The sequence below is a fragment of the Prunus dulcis genome, chromosome 1 (assembly GCF_902201215.1).
Source record: "Prunus dulcis chromosome 1, ALMONDv2, whole genome shotgun sequence".
Lineage (NCBI taxonomy): Eukaryota > Viridiplantae > Streptophyta > Magnoliopsida > Rosales > Rosaceae > Prunus > Prunus dulcis.
Window position 1 is genome coordinate 33,781,979 of NC_047650.1, and position 18,536 is coordinate 33,800,514.

The window sequence follows — 18,536 nt, forward strand, 5'->3', positions numbered from 1 at the left end:
TTGGTTGAAATGTTGTCCCCATATGTGCACATTTGTCCGACTACAATGGGGTGTTGTGATTTCTAAACTAACAGAGACGCCAGGAGAACAGAGAATAGCAGCAGACTCTAAACTGCATCTCTTGAAAATGAGGAGCCAGAATGCCAAATTTATACTTGGATGTCGACTACACAGATAAGAACCATCTCATTCATTTTGATCAGTTTACAATTAAATGGACTTGGTCGTTCCTCTTTGACAAAAAGAGAAAAACGTTGAGCCACTAATTTACATGGTGCATAGAATCTGTTTCTTTGAAATCTGGATGCCCATCTATCCTACAAATGCATATCAATTTTATGTGATTTACTACACTGCATTGTGTTGGCGAGTCCTATATAGTTGTATTAGGAGATATGCCAATGTCGCCGCCACACACTAATAGGCCACACACACTAATGGCACACGGTGGGCGTGGGTTGGGGTCATCTATGTCTTGGTAGAAATGTCAATATTTGAAATCGCACGCCTGTCATATCTTTCTTGCTTATGAGAACAGTATGTTCGTATTTGGAATTGCTCAAGTATCGTGACCTCTGAAATCCTTCCTTACACTCATTGATTGATTGAATGCTCAGAAGAAGAGTTTTTCAAAGCTAATGTTTTGCTCAAAAAAGTTATTGACTGAGAAACTTTTTAATCGCACGCTAGTAAAAAACTATCTAGAAGACAAACAATGCAAAAGTAAGGAGCGTATGAAACACATGCTTGTCGGTGTGCGTTCAAAGCTTCTAAGCCAATGAAGATATTCAAAATTTCATTTCGGAATGAAGATACAGATAAGATCTTTCTCATTCCTCTGACGTAGTTTTTTTTAAAAATGCAATCCGTTCTTTGGCAAAGAAAGAAAAGAGGATATATTATGTTTATTTGGAATCTAGAGAAAGTATTAATCATGATGTTACTTACTGTTCAATATATACCAGCACCTCATCTGATCATTTATGGCAGTTGTACACAATGAACTTGTGCGGGGGGCATCTTCTTCCCGGTGGTTGTGGCTAAAATGGCTTCTACTTGTTACAAATTACGTACAATAAATGGAGAGCCAAGATAGCTACTTTTTTAATTATTGGTGAAGCCATGGCCTCAAAGATAAGCCATGGTGGTGGGGGCAGCTACTGCACCACTCAAGATAAGCCATAAGCCTATATCTATATGGTGGTAATTTATGAAGCCCAACTAACGACAAAATCAACATAAACAGAGGCTGAACGAGAGCCACAATGTGTAGTTAGTAAACACATGCACTCTAAACCAATGGGGGGCATGCCAATACTCAACTCATGCTTGCGACTGAAAGTCAAATTCAAGTGGTTGAAGACCATGATTGTGAATGAAATTCAAATTCATGTGGTCGAGACCATGTTTGTGACTGAAGGCCAAATTCATGTCGAACACAAAACTTGGTGGAAGACCATACTTAAGGCCGAAGGCCAAATCCATATCGAAGGCAAAACTTGTAGCCGAAGGCAAAATTCAAAATCATGGTAGAAGACCATATTTGCGGTCGAAGGCCAGACTCAAAATCATGGTCGAAGACCAAACTCTTTGCCATAGGCCAAATCCAAAGATGATCAAGCTTAAGGTTGAAGACCATACTCATTACCGAAGGCCACCATATCCATGAAATTTCACATGTTTATGATCAAAATGTTCTTTCCACAAAGAATATTTTCTCTCTCTCTATACCCTAGACACGTGAGAGAGAAAAGAGGGCATCTGTGGGAGCAAAAATTTAGGCCCAAGTAACAAGTCACTTCTCATGAACCCTAACTCTGAGGAAGTGGAGGGAATCAAATAACATGATATCTACTACCATAGAATATGGAGATAAATATGGGATATGGGACTTGGAGTCTAAGGATTTTAGTGCCTATAAAATGCCAATTAATTTCCCAGCATAAGGGGAGGGAGTTACAATTGATTCTATTGCGGTATTCATGAACGAACACTGACTTGAGTGTTTGAGTGTTTTCTTGCAGGTACCCCCATCCTCACTCAATGGTGATAATCGAAGATGGTGTTCGGCTTCTCAACATGGAAATAAAAAATTACTTGTTGGAGGATCTGAAATTTCATGCTCCAACAGTACGTGAACACCTTTGGTCGGTCGAGAAACAGAAGGTGCATGATTCTGGAAGGACAGCTAAGGGGTTTTGGGCTCGTGCGGACGACTCAAATGCAAGAGGAAAAGAAAAGAAGAAAACCAAAAAAAACAAAAACAAAAACAAAACAAAAAACAAAAAACAAAAAAAGTGTGTGGACACCTTAGATCAATTGAAGAACCAAAGGCGCATGGGTTCGGAAGGAGAGAGAAACCAAGAATTATGGAACCCACCGAATTGGCAAAACTCAAAGCCAAGGGGATGGGATCGGCCAGGAGAGAGAAACTAAAGCACGTGACACATGGGGATGGGATCGGCCAGGAGAGAGAAACCAAGAATTATGGGACCCACCGAATTGGCAAAAACTCAAAGCCAAGGGGATGGGATCGGCCAGGAGAGAGAAACTAAAGCACATGACCCTTGGAGATGGGATCAGCCAGGAGAGAGAAACTAAAGCACATGACAACTGGGAATGGGATCCGCCAGGAGAGAGAAACCAAGAAGTATGGGACCCACAGCGTTGGCAACAGCTCAAAACCAAGCGCACCACAAATGAGGTCGGTCAGCCAAGAGGAAAATGCGCAGGGGCCTTCCAGATCAGCAAAGGCGCAGAAATCCAAAATAAATAAAAGGGCCCACTTGCACATGGGATCGGTTGTCCGCACTTGGATACACCACATAGGGGTAACAGTCCATAGTTGGAACTTGAAAAGTTAGCAATGTGCATGAAAGTCCACATTTGAATATTTCACATGCAAGGTGCGAAAGCAACATGCATGGGTTGGTGATAAGCCAATAGGAATCATGTTTTTGGGCTTGACCAGCAAGCCCAAGGGAAAAGGTATGGCCTATTTAAGCTCAGCCATGAGCCCATCCGGATGACATGTTCTCAACCAGAAGAAACCCTGTTCCAAAATCCCACTTAGATCATTTTTCCCTCTCCACCCGCGAAGCGTGTAGAGAGGAAAAAAGGGGGGCATTGTGGGGACCAAATCTCATTTGTCGTGGCTTAACCCATATGCCACAACCAAAAGAAGTGGGATGATCGAGCTCCCCTCCCACTAGAGAAGTGCAGAGCGAGGGAGACGCAAATCACTCATCTAATCCCACTACAACTCATCTAATCCCACTACCATGAAGTGGGGGACGGGATGCGCAAGGCTAGGAAAGCATGGCCAAACCCAAGAACTCGAAACGCTATAAAAACCCGGCTAGACCTCCAGCCAAGGGGGGACAAAAAAATTGAATTAAACACTAAGAGTACGTTGCGCAAATACTGACTTGAGCGTCGGAGTGACTTTTGCATGTACTCTCCCCTCTTCCATCGTTCGACCTCGGGAACAAAGTCCGGAGTTCTCTTTCGACCAAGGAAGCGTGCGGACTTCAGTCAAGAATCTGTGGAGGTATTTCTTCTTGAAAGAAATCATGCTCCAACATCACTGGAGTTCAAACTCCATTTCCCATACAATAAAATAATTTAGAATACCATATTTGTCAAAATAAAAATAACAAAGAATTTGAAATGTAGTTTGTTTTGGTAAGATGGGGAAAGAAATTGCACTGCAACTTTTGCTTTAACCTATTTTTTTATAGTAGTTTTGATGTTCAAAATGAAAATGGGCACAAAAGAATGAGCCGACGTGTAACTAACAACCAACCAGTTGACTCTGGAATTTGGCAATGTCATGATCAAAATGCACCTCCCATTTTCGTAAGATAGCTTTTTCTCTCTGTATAATATCTTCTTCTATGCTTTGCTCGGTTGCACTTTGGCCGTACAAAAGGAAAATCCTAGAGTGGCGGTCCATTACAATTGTGCACTAAAACAACCATATTCCCTTAGACACGAGCAACTGCTCTCAGCCTCTGGTTTGGTCTGAGTGAAACTGAAACATCAAGCTCACCCTTCACTTGGAAGAATGAAACCAATCGGATAATCATGCAAAATTTCCAAAAATATTTTATTATTATTTTTAAACCCAGATAAGTGATCGTATATATAAGATTATGATGCATGCGGTTTATATTATTATCTGGCCTACTTATACAAGAAAATAACCAATAATGTAATTGGTGTGCCATAACGTGCCGGCATGAGAAAGGAACATAATGTAATTGGTGTGCCAAAGTGACTAAATTTTATGTCAACTCTATTTGCAATAACGCTACGGGCACCAACTTGTTTACCAACTTTTGAATACCAACACATGTGGCACATGACATGGCAACCTATGTCATCTGCCACCTCATTTATTTTAATTACATAATTTGTTATATAAATAAAAGAATTTCACACCGAAAAAAAGAAAAAAGAAAAAAGAAAAAAGAAAAAGAAAAAAAATTCTTTTATTTATATAATAAATTATGTAATTAAAATAAATGAGGTGGCAGATGACATAGGTTGCCATGTCATGTGCCACATGTGTTGGTATCCAAAAGTTGGTAAACAAGTTGGTGCCCGTAGCGTTACTCCTCTTTTTGAAAGGAACATCTGAACCAGCATGAGAAAAAAACCAAAATGCTCAGGAAATTTCTCTCTCTTTTTTTGTTTTTTTTTTTTGTTGAAAGTGATAGGAACATGATGGGTTCACTCTGTTTTTGTTAATCATATTGATATTTACGTCCACTTGCTGCCTTAGGCATGCGGTGGTTACCCAATTCACCATATTCCCCTGTTTTTGTGGCGGTCCATCCATATAATGACAATGCTGTCATATAGCAGCAAGCAAGCAACCGAAGAGCAATGCTAATTGGGTCTAGTCGCATTAACTTGTAGACTAGTGGTCTTATGTTCGAACCCTCATGACACTTTAGTAGTATGTGTGAGAAAACCCCCTCCCTTTTCCTTACTTTGGCGCAACAACAACAAAAGCAACCACAGAGCATCATCAAGATGGCCTTGCCAAACGAAGGATCCTGATCTAGTGACTGAAATGTTAAGGATCACAACGATTAGAATCCATAAGTTAGGGGAGTGTGTATATTTTGAAGTCAAGCCATCCATTATCCATCAAATCCATAAATGTATGGGCAATTGGGGCATCAATCATGTATGGAGATACTAAGGTTATCAAGGGTCTCCTACAAATTATAAGATACCAAATGGACAAGTTGGAATAAATGAGATGGTGGTGAGGAATATCTTGATTGGTTCCCATGCTTCTTAAAACTCTATAAAAATTACGAACTTTACAAATTCAATATTGTGTTCTGAATTTTCTCTTCCTCCCTCCCTTGTGCTCAATTTCAATGGCTATTGGTCATCATGTTCGCTTGTGTTTTTGGCTTGCCATTGCAATTATCTCCACCACTTTGGCTCAACCCAACAATTATATCATCCACATGGACTCAACCATGATGCCAAAAGCCTTTGCTGATCACCATTCATGGTACTTGGCCACAGTAAGCTCTGCGCTGAGCAAGTTTAGGCCAAACACCACCACAACCACCTCTTCTTCTGCACTCTCTTCTAAACTTATTTACAGTTATACTCATGTCATAAATGGGTTCAGTGCAAGTCTCTCCCTTTCTGAGCTCGAGGCCTTAAAAACCTCTCCAGGCTACATTTCTTCAGTCAAAGACTTGCCAGTAAAACCAGACACAACTCACTCCTCTCAGTTTCTTGGCCTCAGTTCCAAATCTGGAGCTTGGCCGGTTGCAGATTATGGCAAAGATGTCATAATTGGATTGGTGGACACTGGTGTTTGGCCAGAAAGTGAGAGCTTTAGTGACGATGGAATGTCAGAAATCCCACCAAGATGGAAAGGTGAATGCGAGAGTGGCACCCAATTCAACTCCTCTTTGTGCAACAAAAAGTTGATTGGGGCAAGGTTCTTTAACAAAGGGCTCATTGCCCAAAACCCCAACTTGACATTTCCTGTGAATTCAACAAGGGACACAGATGGGCATGGGACCCACACCTCATCCACAGCAGCTGGAAATTATGTGCCCGGGGCATCTTATTTTGGTTATGCACCGGGCACAGCTAGTGGCATGGCTCCGAAGGCTCACGTGGTGACGTGGCCATGTACAAGGCTCTTTGGGAAGAGGGCAATTTGTCTTCTGATATAATTGCTGCCATTGAGCAAGCGATTATAGACGGTGTGGATGTTTTGTCCTTGTCATTTGGGCTTGATGGGGTTGCTTTGTATGAGGACCCTGTTGCCATAGCCACATTTTCAGCCTTGGAGAAAGGTGTCTTTGTGTCCACATCTGCAGGAAATGAGGGCCCTTTCTTTGGCACCTTGCACAATGGCATCCCATGGGTTCTCACCGTTGCCGCCGCCACAATCGACCGTGATTTTGAAGGAACTGCGCATTTTGGCAACGGAGGCTCCATCACGGGGTCTACTCTTTTTCCGGGGAATTCATCTTCAACCCAATTCCCAATTGTTTTCCTTGATGCATGTGACAGTTTGAAAAAATTGAAACAGGTGGGGAAGAAGATAGTTGTGTGCCAGGACAGAAATGATTCGTTAGGCAAACAAGTTTATAATGTTAACAAAGCAACTGTTGCCGGAGGCCTTTTTATTACCGACAACACTGACTTGGAGCTGTTCCTCCAAAGCCCATTTCCCACAATCTTTCTCAGTCCAAAGGAAGGCGAAGCGATCAAAGATTACATCAACAGCAACTCTCAGCCAACAGCAAGCTTGGAATTTCGAAAGACACTTCTTGGTACCAAACCAGCACCAGTTACAACAAGCTACACCTCCAGAGGGCCATCCCCCAGCTTCCCATTTACCCTGAAGCCAGACATTCTGGCTCCAGGGTCATTAATCCTAGCTGCATGGCCTCAAAATAACGCGGTAGCCGTGGTGAACAATAAAGACTTGTTTAGTAATTTTAATCTCTTGTCCGGGACATCCATGGCGTGCCCGCATGCAGCCGGTCTAGCCGCTCTTCTAAAAGCTGCATATCCAAAATGGAGCCCTGCTGCTATTAGATCGGCCATGATGACGACATCAGACACATTGGATAACACTCTCAGCCCCATTAAAGACATTGGTGACGGTTACCAGCCAGCCAGTCCTCTAGCCATGGGAGCAGGTCATGTCAATCCCAACAAAGCCCTTGACCCGGGGCTCATATACGACGCGGACATAGAAGATTACATAAATCTCCTTTGTGCACTGAACTACACCAACAAGCAAATCCAAACCATCACCAAATCAGCCTCGAACAATTGCTCAACTCCTTCGTTGGATCTTAACTATCCTTCTTTCATTGCATTCTTCAACGCAAACGATTCGAAGCCGAATGTACAAACCACTCAAGAATTCCGGAGGACAGTGACCTACATAGGAAAGAGACAGTCGACCTACGTTGCAAGCGTTACACCCTTAAAAGGGTTTGAGGTTGCAGTGGTTCCAAACACATTGAAGTTCAAGGAGGAGGGTGAGAAGCTGAGCTTTGTGCTGAGTATAAAAGGTCCAAGACGAACGAAGGAGACTGTGGCTTTTGGCTATCTAACTTGGGCGGAGAGTGGAGGTGAACATGTGGTGAGAAGCCCCGTCGTGGCCACAAACCTCAGCTCAGATACGGTGTCGCTGCAGAGCTAACTTGCCTGCTCTAGCAAGCATGGGATCATTCCTCTTTGCTATAAATAAAGTATAGTTTATAGTTTATAAATCACATCAGGATCGGGCTAACAGCAGGTTGGTGTTGTTGTTGTTACTCAAATTAAAGCTGGCAGCTAGCAAATAAAGATTATTGGGAAAGGTTTTGTGTGGTTGTTAGTCGATGGTAAGCAGCTTTGTTTAATCATACATGATTTAACGTACCATATTGGAACTTGGAAGACATTATTTAGAGATTGTCATATTGATACAAATAAAAATAAACAGCTCAACTTTATTTGTTTATTTTGGCCGGACACACTATTTAAATGATTAATCATCTAAAAATCAACGTGAATCATCCACAGGACTTGGACAAAAAGTACTCCTTCTTTTATATAATTCAACAATTATTATCAGTACAACTTAATGGACAAAAACAAAATTACAAATTAGCTACAGTGTCTTTGGGTCCGTCTCCATCACATCCCTATCGATCTCTACCATTAAAATCGGTGCTTCATGATCTTCTAGTAGTGTTTACTTGGAATTATATAAAAAAAATCATTTTTCGTGATTAAAAATAGGACGATGAAAGTGACATACTACTAAACCAAAGACTAAGCATGCATAAGTGCGTATAAATATGTGAAGCTGCTTTTAGCAAAAGGCAGAAGGATAATGTTGGATTGGAAGTGGGTCAAGATTAGAACCTCTTTTTAACATCAAAACTTTTTTATTTGAAATGACATGAAAATCATTATGACACCCTTGTATTTTTTCTGGATAACTTTTACTTCCGGTAGATTTTTTTTAACCCCTTTTTTTCCTATCTAAAGTTGGGGTAATTTTCAGGCAGGATGAATATATAAGTCGTCTGTCTGTCATAGTAATTACTGCCTGAGAAATGACTATTTTAACTTTTCTTTTTTCAGGTAGTGTTTCCAATAATTAGAGTTGGAACTTGGAAGCAAAGAAAGGGTCTGTGTGTTTCACAGCACACCAGCAAAAAAGAAACAGAAACGATGGGAATGAGAGTGACACGACCCATTAGCAACAAGCAAACTCACATGGGATGGATCCCAAATTATCTTCATATATCTTTTCTATCTTTTCTTCACTTCGGTTAAATATTTACTGCACGATGATTAAAATTGCAAGCTGTGTAAATAAAATTTAACTTTTCAGCCCCTTATGAATACGTAAGATTTAGTGGATATACACAATAGACTTGTAGTTCAAGTAATTAATTAAAATCAGTTATCTCTTTATTCGATGTCCTGGGTTTGATTCCCTCTCTCTCCTAATATTGCTTGTATCAAAAAGATTTGTGGACATAATTCAACGATCGATAGCTTAGCTATCATATAAATTAAACTGAAAATATAGCCATGCATTTTGCAAACTGGTGGCGACTCAAACTGCATCAAATATTTAAAAGGGTTGTTTTTCTTTTTGGAACTTGCCAGGCACCTCTTTTTTGATTGAACAGTTTGGATTGTATCTCCATGAAATGCATGCAATGCTCCAAAGTCATGAAAAAGATTGCAGCAAATCGAGTCTCGTCAACTTAAACTATTTTTAGTTTGTTTATTTGCAATTGCAAGATCGCATGAACTTTTTATAAGGTTTTTGGTAATATTATTATTATGTAATAATATGTGGATATCTCTATGGATTTGGATCAGGGGAATCTGTCATGCCGGACTGCATATCCAATCAAATGCCCTATAATGTCCTGAAAATTTCCTTCGCGTTTTTGGGTCCACAAAATTGCATGAGAAAACAAAACCTCTCACAGCTGCTTAGTACTAATACATTTTAAAGTCTGGAACTTCTAATCCATCATTTTTGTCAGTTATGGCGATAAGTCTCTGCAACTTCTTCCCAAATTTTAAATTCCAATTAAGTCAACATGATGATCGAACCATATCTCACAATCCTGTGGCTGCCCGTTGAAGATGAAAAGATGAATGTTGCAATAATGGAGTAATTTAAATATCAGTACAATTATGGCTCGTGTAAAATTTAAAATTTTAAAAATACCTCAGTATAATTTACCAATAAAATGAGAAATTATATAATAATACGATAATATAGTCACATATTATATCTTGTACACGTGTTATAATATTAGTGAATGACATAGTTTATTTTCCCCCTTTTAGGGAATGGTATCAATAAATATTCACTTCTGTTATAACACTGTACAAAATATGTTACGTTGTCGTACTACCGTAATATTCTATGGCCCTGTTTGGTACGGCGGACTGTTATGCACTGAACTAAATTCTGAGACTGTCTTGAATTGGCTTGGCTTGGTCTAAGCTGGATTAAGTACTGACCTACGTTTGGTGTTGCGTCGAATTAAGAAGCTGGATAACAAAAATAGTACTATCCTGTGTTTGGTTTATGCTCGGACTGGGACCAAAAAAAAAATTTAAAATTTAAAATTTTCTTTGAAGTGATAATATTTTAATTATAAACTATTTACTATAATTCCAAGACCAAAAATTGGTATTAAATTTTTCAAAACTTGCCTATATTTTAAGAACATTTCCAAAATGTGAAAGTTCAACTTCCCTAATGTAAATTGTCAAACCGTCACTAAGTAATTGAAAACACAACATGCAATTGCAATCACAGTTTGCAAAAACTAAATGTCTGTTTGCAAACACAAAATGTAATTGCAATCACAGTTTGCAAAAACCAAATGTCTGTGTGCAAACACAACATGCGATTAGCAACATGACCTCTACCCTTTTATTCTTCTTTTCTTCATTCAAACATGGTGGTAAGACAAGCTCCAAACCATCCCAATATCATATAAAGCAAAACTCATACAATATTTATAGATGCAAAAGTTAGATATTTTATATATATGCTTCATCCACATAGCTTGAAATTACAAATTCACGTTCACATATTACTTTCCACAAGCGCACAAACTAACAATAATAATAATCAACCAAAACCCACTAAATAACATATATAAATAAACATCCACAATTCCAAACTAAGCCGTTGATATAAGCTATTGATTTCTCCTCATTTTGAACATCATAAGCACAAGAATTGTGCAACCACACATTGTCTCTAAATGCCACATCTCCATCAATAATATCAACAAAAGCTTTCTTCGATTCATATCTCATAAATCATAGAAACCAACAAAAATTAAGCATGTGTATTTTTGCAAACCAACAAAGTATATGTTTAGATAATATATATACAAACCAACAAAGTGCCAATCACCATGAAAAAGAAAAACCAGCATCTAACAAAAAGTTATGCCTAGCCACCCATAGAGAAATTATAGAACATCCATGAGCAATTGAAAACTATTAGGAAATGAGAATAGCAAGCAAATTGGGCACATCAACTCTACTTATTCCTATTAGAAATTTCTTTAAGAAAACCAAGTCTCCCTAATTTCATAGTTTATATAAGATAATTTAGCTGTGTTTCTTTCATTTGATCCAAGACTTTTCTGCAAAGGGCCGATGTCAGAATTAGTTATTTGATTTCATAAGACTCTGCAACAACCAATTTCTAACCCATGCGGCTTTAAGCCAATAAATAAGACAAAGTAGGCCCTTCTAAAGATATTCAACTTTTATAAATTGCTTAACTTTGAGCAAATTGATGGTGCATGGAAGAAATTTGATTCCCTATTTTTTTTCTTCTCACTTGCTAATATCTAAAAGTAGGCCCTTCTAAAAGTATTATGCAAACGACAATGACTTTCATTAACTTTGCTCAAAGCTCCAATTCCACCCATCAATTTATTCATTTCTTCTTTTTCTAAACAAAAACCTCATAATCAAAACAATTTAAAAATACCCAATTATAATCCAATAAAAATTAACCATAGAAAAGCATCCAATTATAATCCATGAAACAAAAACCACAAATTGCCTAGAACATTTCCAAAATGTGAGAGCTCAACTTTCCTAATGCAAATTGCCAAACCATCACTAAGTAATTGCAAATACAACATGCAATTACAATCACAGTTTGCAAAAACCAAATGTCTGTTTGCAAACACAACATGCAATTAGCCACATGACCTATACCCTTTTATTCTTCTTATTCCAAACAAAAACCCCATAATCAAAACAATTCAAAATTGAAAACCCTAGAAAAATACCCAATTATAATTCAATGAAAATTAACCAACACAAATGTTAATTCTCATCAAATTAAGCTAACTACAAACAACCACAAAATCAAAACTTAAAAATCAAACTAAGAAATAGCAAATTGAACCCATCAAATATCACCAAGGAGAGAGACAAATAGAGAAGAAGAGTGTAAAGAGAAGAAGAGAGTTGAAACCTTGAGTGAGTGAGAGTAGAGCACAACAGAAGATGAAAACAAAGCAACGTGGAAGAGGAGAGCCAGAGCAACGTCGAAAAGAAGAGCAGAGCAACGTTGGATAATGGTAGACTCAATAGCGTCTTCGTTATTATTTAGCGGCACCTCTTCAGAATCTCTTCAAAGTTCTCTATTTTGTGCCAACGAGTGAAGTGTTTTTTGTAAGCCAGGATTATATAGTCTCATTTAACTTAAAGATGGGATGCACCAAACATGGGCTTGGGATGTTATTTAAGTTAATCCAATCCAAGCGAATCCAAGGAGGTGTACCAAACAAGACCTATAATTACTCAAGTTAACAAAACAATTTTGAAATTTTGCAGTACATAAATATTTTATCATGGAATTTTTTTTTTAAAATCCTTTTTTTACGTATTTTTTGGGGGGCTCTGGAGGGAAACCAACCAAGCCAACATTAATGATTTAGCACATTGGCAAGTTCATTCAGCCCATGGGTCAAACTCAACCCACATTTATGATTTGGACCGGTTGAACTGGCATGCCCAACAACACCGCGTAGCGGATTGTACAGCACACGGGCTTTTCTTTCCTTTCAATTTTGGTCTTAAAATCCTTTGTGGCCCAACATGGTGTGATGTTTTGTATTTTGTATTTATTTATTTATTTTTGTGATACAAGCGATGCGATATTAGAGAGGGGGAATGAATTGAACCTAAGAACTTGAGTGCAAAAGTAAATACCCTTAATCACTTGAGCTATAAGCTCCTTGCATGGTGTTTTGTAATCTTTAACATACTTCTTCTCTCAAAAAAACCATATTTACTTCAACTTGTTTCAGACCCCAAAAAATAAGAAGAAAAAAAGTCACACTCCACCTTGCTATTCCAAAAAAAGAAAGAACGACAACAAAATACAAACGTTCTATTTGTGGCACTAAAACACTTTTCTATTATTTGAAGGCACCAAAACACACCCGAAATTTTTGAGTTTGGGTTGGGCCAAGGTTTCAAAGCTATTGGCCCGAGCCTAAGTGGGCTTTTTGAGCCGGGGCACCCATTGCTTTTTGTTATTATTTTATTTTATATTTTGCCTTATTTCCATTCTAAACATTGAAGTAAATGTCTTGTCTTTTTACTATAATTTATTTGTATATTAATCCATTTATTTAAGTTTATAATGTAAATAAGGAAGTACCCCCCATTTGGATTCAATAAATAATACTAGAAAATTTAATTCCCAAAAAATCAAAAAATGAAAATCCAGTTTATACAAAAATTGATACCTCAATAAGTTAATGTATACTTTATGCTAAAATCTCATAAAATCGTGTTTGAATATTTAAGTTGCAAGGAATATAAATGGCCAAAAATATCATTGAAAACATTAGTATTTCAAAAGTTCATTTTTCATACTTAGTCAAATTTTGATAGAAAAATATTTTTCAAGTATGATATGTAGTAATATAAAAATAATTTAAGGTAGAAAGACAAGACATTTACTTAAATGTTTAGAACGGAAATAAGGCAATATAAGGGGAAACAAAAAATAACAAGGCAATAAGCAGACTTACTCGAGCCGGGCCAAACCAGGTCATGGGCAGGCCTTGTCAAGTCAGGCCAAAGGCTGCCTAGAGGTTTCAAAACCTAAGCTCAAGTCCTACCCAACCTTAAAACGAATTGGGTCGAATAGACCTAACCATCAAGTCGTGCCAAATTTTGACCCATCAAACTTGGGACTACCCACTTTGACCCGTGGGCCAAATGATGACCCCTAAATATATCCCTCTATTTTAGAAAAGTTCTTTTGAATTCCTTCGTTTCCCTCTCATGCATGTTGGATAGGTAAAATTTTAGAGATAAATTCGAAATTCATAAATTTGAGGATTTCTAAATATCACTCATTTTGAGAAACCGAGGACTTGGAAATGAACTCTACAAAAAAGCAAAAAGAGGGGGATCTTTATATGAAAAATACACAACTAAACTTAACCACGAATAACAAGGATATGAAAATACTTTCATATAAAGGGAGAAAGTTTAGGATTTGGTGAAATAAAACAAACAAACAAAATGAAGAAAAAGAAAAGTACTGCAATATTACACCATAGTGGGTTGTCTAAAACAGTCTTTCTTTGTTCTGCTTACTATAGCCTTTAATTTTATTTTTTTTAATTATTCGACAACTCTTTCGACACGAACACGCACATATAAAAAGACTTCTGATTTTATATTTGAAAACATTATAAAGCATTTATAAAAGAAGAAAATGATGAATCTATCAAAGTATTATTCTGAATTTGATCTTTTTATGTTCCATATATATATATTATATAGGGCCGAAAAAGAAATCTACTTTAAAGTGGTTTAGGTTCCCCCTAACACATGGCACCTCCTACCAATACAATTCTTGCAATCGTGTGTACTTGTTAATTTGCCAATAAAATATGACACTCACTACGATTTTCTTAACTTGTGAAAAAAGTGTGACATACCAAAAGAGAGAAGACGAAAAATGTCAACAAAGTGTATTCAAAAAAGACTTCAAACGTAGCAACATTTTCCTTTTTGCCCTTTTTAAGCTTTCAAGAACAACCAACCCAATGGCCAATTTCGTGGTCCAATAAATCCCTAAAATTCCTTAAAGCATCTTTTACCCGGATGATCCGTATCCACTTTTGCAGCCCATCACCCACTTTACTCTTTAAGCCTCTTACTATTGGACCAAAAGCATGCTAGAGAACTTCTATTTCTTCTTCTATTCTATAATATGCACGTGACACACTCCACGTTCATATTTCCAGTCACGTGCGACGACCCGATAAAGGACAAAAGCTTAGAAGGGGGCATAATGTCTAGGGTTAGGGTTTTTTTTTTCTATTTTTTATTTTTGCTATAAGACGAAAACTAAAAACCAAAACCATTTTACAAGTGCGACAAAGATATTCTACTTCTGATTGATTCTATATTAATTTCTCCTCACTTTATCTTTTTCCAGACTCTTGAAATAGATCTCTGTCTCGCACACTCACACAGTTTTTAATGGTCCCAAATTGCGAATGCATTATCAAACGAAGGGTCAAAAAAATGCCATATGTGTAACCTGTGGCTTCGGAAATTATGTTTGGTCAAACTTTTATCAAAACCAAAGAACAGAAGGGGTGAGAGAGAGAGAGAGAGAAGAGCATGCAATAAATGAAAGAAGGGGAAGGAGAAATATATAGAAGGGAAGATTCAAAGAAGGGTTTGAAGACGTTGATGAGAGAGATACTTAAAGTGGGAAAAGGCAAAGGTTTCTGGTCCAAAGAAGAAGAAGAAGAAGAAGCATAGAAGCATTGATAGAAACATTTCAAACCCACATTTTCAGTCAGTTTCTCTAACATTTCGCTTTCATCGAAAACCCCACTTCTTTTTTTTTGGTTGTTTGTTTTCATTTTCTTTGTTACTACAACAACACGTCTGTATTTGTACGTTTGTATGTATTTGTTTTTTCCTGCGTGAGCACTGACAGTTTCATGGAAACGAGAAATAGAGATTATAACCTTGATCCAACGACATGATGGCTTTCTTTTCAGTAAATCATAGTATACTTTCTTCTTTCACAATTATAGAGTGCGAGTGCGGACTGATGAGAGATAATAATAATAATTATTACACTGATCATAGTTTGATTTTGAACAACGAATTGTCATGCTGTGTCTGTCAACTGCTTTTTCATTTTTAACCATTATTTACTTACCCTTCATTTTCCTCTTTTTTTTTCCTTCTTTTTTTAAAGCCAAGTATTTTGAGGGTCACAGACTCACAGTTGTACGTATGACCCATTAATGGATGGGCTAATCAGAGAAAGCCCTAGAGGAAATTGTCAATGAACCAGACTGTATATCCTCAGCCTTTCCTTCAATGGCAAGAAGCTATCAATACCCTCTCTCTCTCTCTCTCTCTCTCTCTCTCTCTCTCTGAGTCTGAGGCATTAATGTAACTGAAACATTCAGGGATAAAGCTCAGAAACTGCAGAGAAGAAGAAGAAGAAGAAAGGAAGGAGAAAAAAGAGATGCGGTAATCGAGATGAGTAATAAATTGCACCACTGAATATCAAGAGATCAGCTAAAACAAAAACATGGCCATTTTGAACTTCAACTTCAAATTTAACATCTTCACTAAAGTTATATATACAGATCAGAGTAGTAGTAGCCGTCGATCACAAACACCCAACCGCACGCACACACATAATACTTTTGATCATCAACAATATCGATCATCTGACTCCATCTCATCAGACCCAAAATACAATCAACCAAGAAAAACTAGAAGAAGGAAAAAAAAATGTAAAATATCAAAAAGATATAACCTTTCAAAGTTTTGAATGTGGGATTTGATGAGTGAGGAGGAAAGCAAACTAATAATAAGTAGCTCAGCTAACATGCTGAGGGAGGCATGAGATGGAGACCTAAGTCATCTTTTTCCAAAATCAGACGAGCCTTGCTGGCCTCCATCATGCTGGTCCCATGGTTCGAGCCATACTCCTCCGGGTGCAACCGCTTCTTCGAGTGAAGCAGCGGCACCCCAAACAGCTTGGTATTTTTGCACCCATTGCCACTGGGTTGTTGCTGGTCTTCCAGAATCGTCACTGAGCTGCTCTTGGACGTCGTGTTGCTCGGGCTGGAAGAGTTCATAACATGATGGTGGGTCGTCGTAGACATGTGAGGGGTTTGCTTAGCATTTGTAGCAGGAGCTGGATAGTACCCAAGAAGCTGGTTGAAATTACTAGGCTTAGTAGCAGTAGCAGCAGGAGCCATGGAATTCGGAGGAGGGTTACAGAGAAGCAAAGAAGAAGGGTAGGAATTGCTTGGAGCCACAGGCTTGACATGATTCTGAACAAAGTAGATGATGTCGTTGTAGAGTTTTCTCATGTGGGCTAGCTCTGACATCAGCATGGAGTTGCTCCGCCGCAGCCTCTCATTGTCCTCCGCCAAGCCCGTCACCGACGCATTATTAATACTCATAAAATTATTATTGTTGTTGTTGTGATTGTTAATACCTCTGGTTGGTGATGGGAGAGGTGGTGAGTCCGAGTCACACCAGTTGGGCGGCTCGTCCGAGTCGGAGGGGGAGATGCTGCCACGACTAGGGAAGGGGAAGAAGCTCGGATGATGGTGGCCGTTGATGCCGAGTGGCGAATGCGGGTTGTGGTGGTGGTGGTGGTGGTGGCTGAAACCCACCTGATGAGGCTGAGCTGTCTTTCTTCTATGGATCTCACAGAGCAAATGCTTCTCTCCTTTCTTGAAGAACTCGTTCGCAAACTCCCATCTGTCCGGTACAATCTTCCTAAAACCCTAGAAACCCCAACAACAACAAAACGACGCCGTCAGTGAAAATCAAATAAAACACACGAACAAAACCAAAAAAATTTGTGTGATGAATTTTATGTATGTTATCACGTACGTAGGTGTTGAGCTGGCGGACGAAGCTGGAGAAGTTGTTGTGCTTGAAGTAGTTGGGGAGGAGGTCGCGGGCGAACTCGGGAGGGCGCCAAACGACGAAGGTGGCGTCGTCTTCGCCCCACGAGACGATGTGGTCGGTGGCCGGATCATCCACGAGCTGGTACGTTTTGGTCAGGAAGGGAGCCGGCACCGACTTGTGCGAGTCGAGGGAGAGCAATATGCCCTCACAATTGTCCATCATCAGAGCCATTGATTTGACAAGAGAAAGAGATCTGAGCTCAGAAGAAGAAATGGAGCTTCTTGGAGAGAAAGAGAGTGAGAGAGAGAGAGAGAGAGAATGAATGAATGTTTGTGTGAGAAAGTTGGGGGATAAAAATGTTGGAGAAAAAGGGGTGGTTTGTGGTGTACTAGTAGTAGCTAGTAGTGTGTTGTGTTTATTTGCTTTTTTGTTTTTGTTTCTGTTTTTGTTTTTGTTTTTTTAATGAAATAAAATGGGGAAATGATATGATATATATATGATAATATTAAAATTTTGTTTCCCTCCTCGGTTATGTAGTGAGAGAGAATATGTGTCTGTCTGTCTAGGACTGTGAAATAAGGGCCTTTCAAGACAAACCCGTGACCTCTTTCTTTCTCTCTCTCTCACTCTCTCTCTCTCTCTCACATACATGCTGTCTTTTGTACTGACAATCGATCCCGCGCACACCCACTTAAAAATCACGCACAGGAGGAGGATGGTGCAGGGTCTGTGTACCCTCCCGTCCCATTGTGTGTTCTGAAATGACCATGGTGCCCCTCCCTCCACCTTCCTCTTTTTTTTCCTTTCATTTATTGATTTTTGTACTGAATAGAGACAGTAAAAAACTTGGTCTGGTTGGTTACTTACAACTTACAAGCTATACATGTCTATAATTCCTTTTCCTTTTGCTAGGCCTGGACCTGTTTAGAGCCTCCTGTGGCATATACAGTTGTGCAGCTTCTGCTACTGAGCTTCTGCTTCTGAGCTTGTGCTTTGATGTTAGTGGTTTTGTACCATCTCATTTAATGCAACCC

At 38.7% G+C, this 18,536-nt stretch overlaps 2 protein-coding genes across 2 annotated transcripts; one reads left to right on the top strand and one right to left on the bottom strand.

Moving 5' to 3' along the window:
• The first annotated feature begins 5,396 nt into the window (after window positions 1-5,396).
• Window positions 5,397-7,892, top strand: LOC117615019 (subtilisin-like protease SBT3). The gene is given in 2 exon segments (XM_034343981.1): window positions 5,397-6,158; window positions 6,161-7,892. Coding segments are annotated over 2 exon segments (2,310 nt in total). The 3' UTR covers window positions 7,709-7,892.
• An 8,255-nt stretch (window positions 7,893-16,147) lies between these two features.
• LOC117614388 (heat stress transcription factor B-4) lies at window positions 16,148-17,846 on the bottom strand. The gene is made up of 2 exons (XM_034343189.1): window positions 17,485-17,846; window positions 16,148-17,375 (listed from the first exon to the last, which is right to left on the bottom strand). The coding sequence occupies exons 1-2, from the start codon at window positions 17,731-17,733 to the stop codon at window positions 16,458-16,460; spliced, it is 1,167 nt and encodes a 388-aa protein (XP_034199080.1). The 5' UTR covers window positions 17,734-17,846; the 3' UTR covers window positions 16,148-16,457.
• Between the last annotated feature and the right edge of the window lie 690 nt (window positions 17,847-18,536).

Coding starts and splice junctions, on each gene's coding strand:
- LOC117614388 (XM_034343189.1), bottom strand. CDS start 17,733: ATGGCTCTGATGATGGACAATTGTGAGGGCATATTGCTCTCCCTCGAC. Junction 17,376..17,484: donor TCCGCCAGCTCAACACCTAC/GTACGTGATAAC, acceptor TGGGGTTTCTAG/GGTTTTAGGAAGATTGTACC.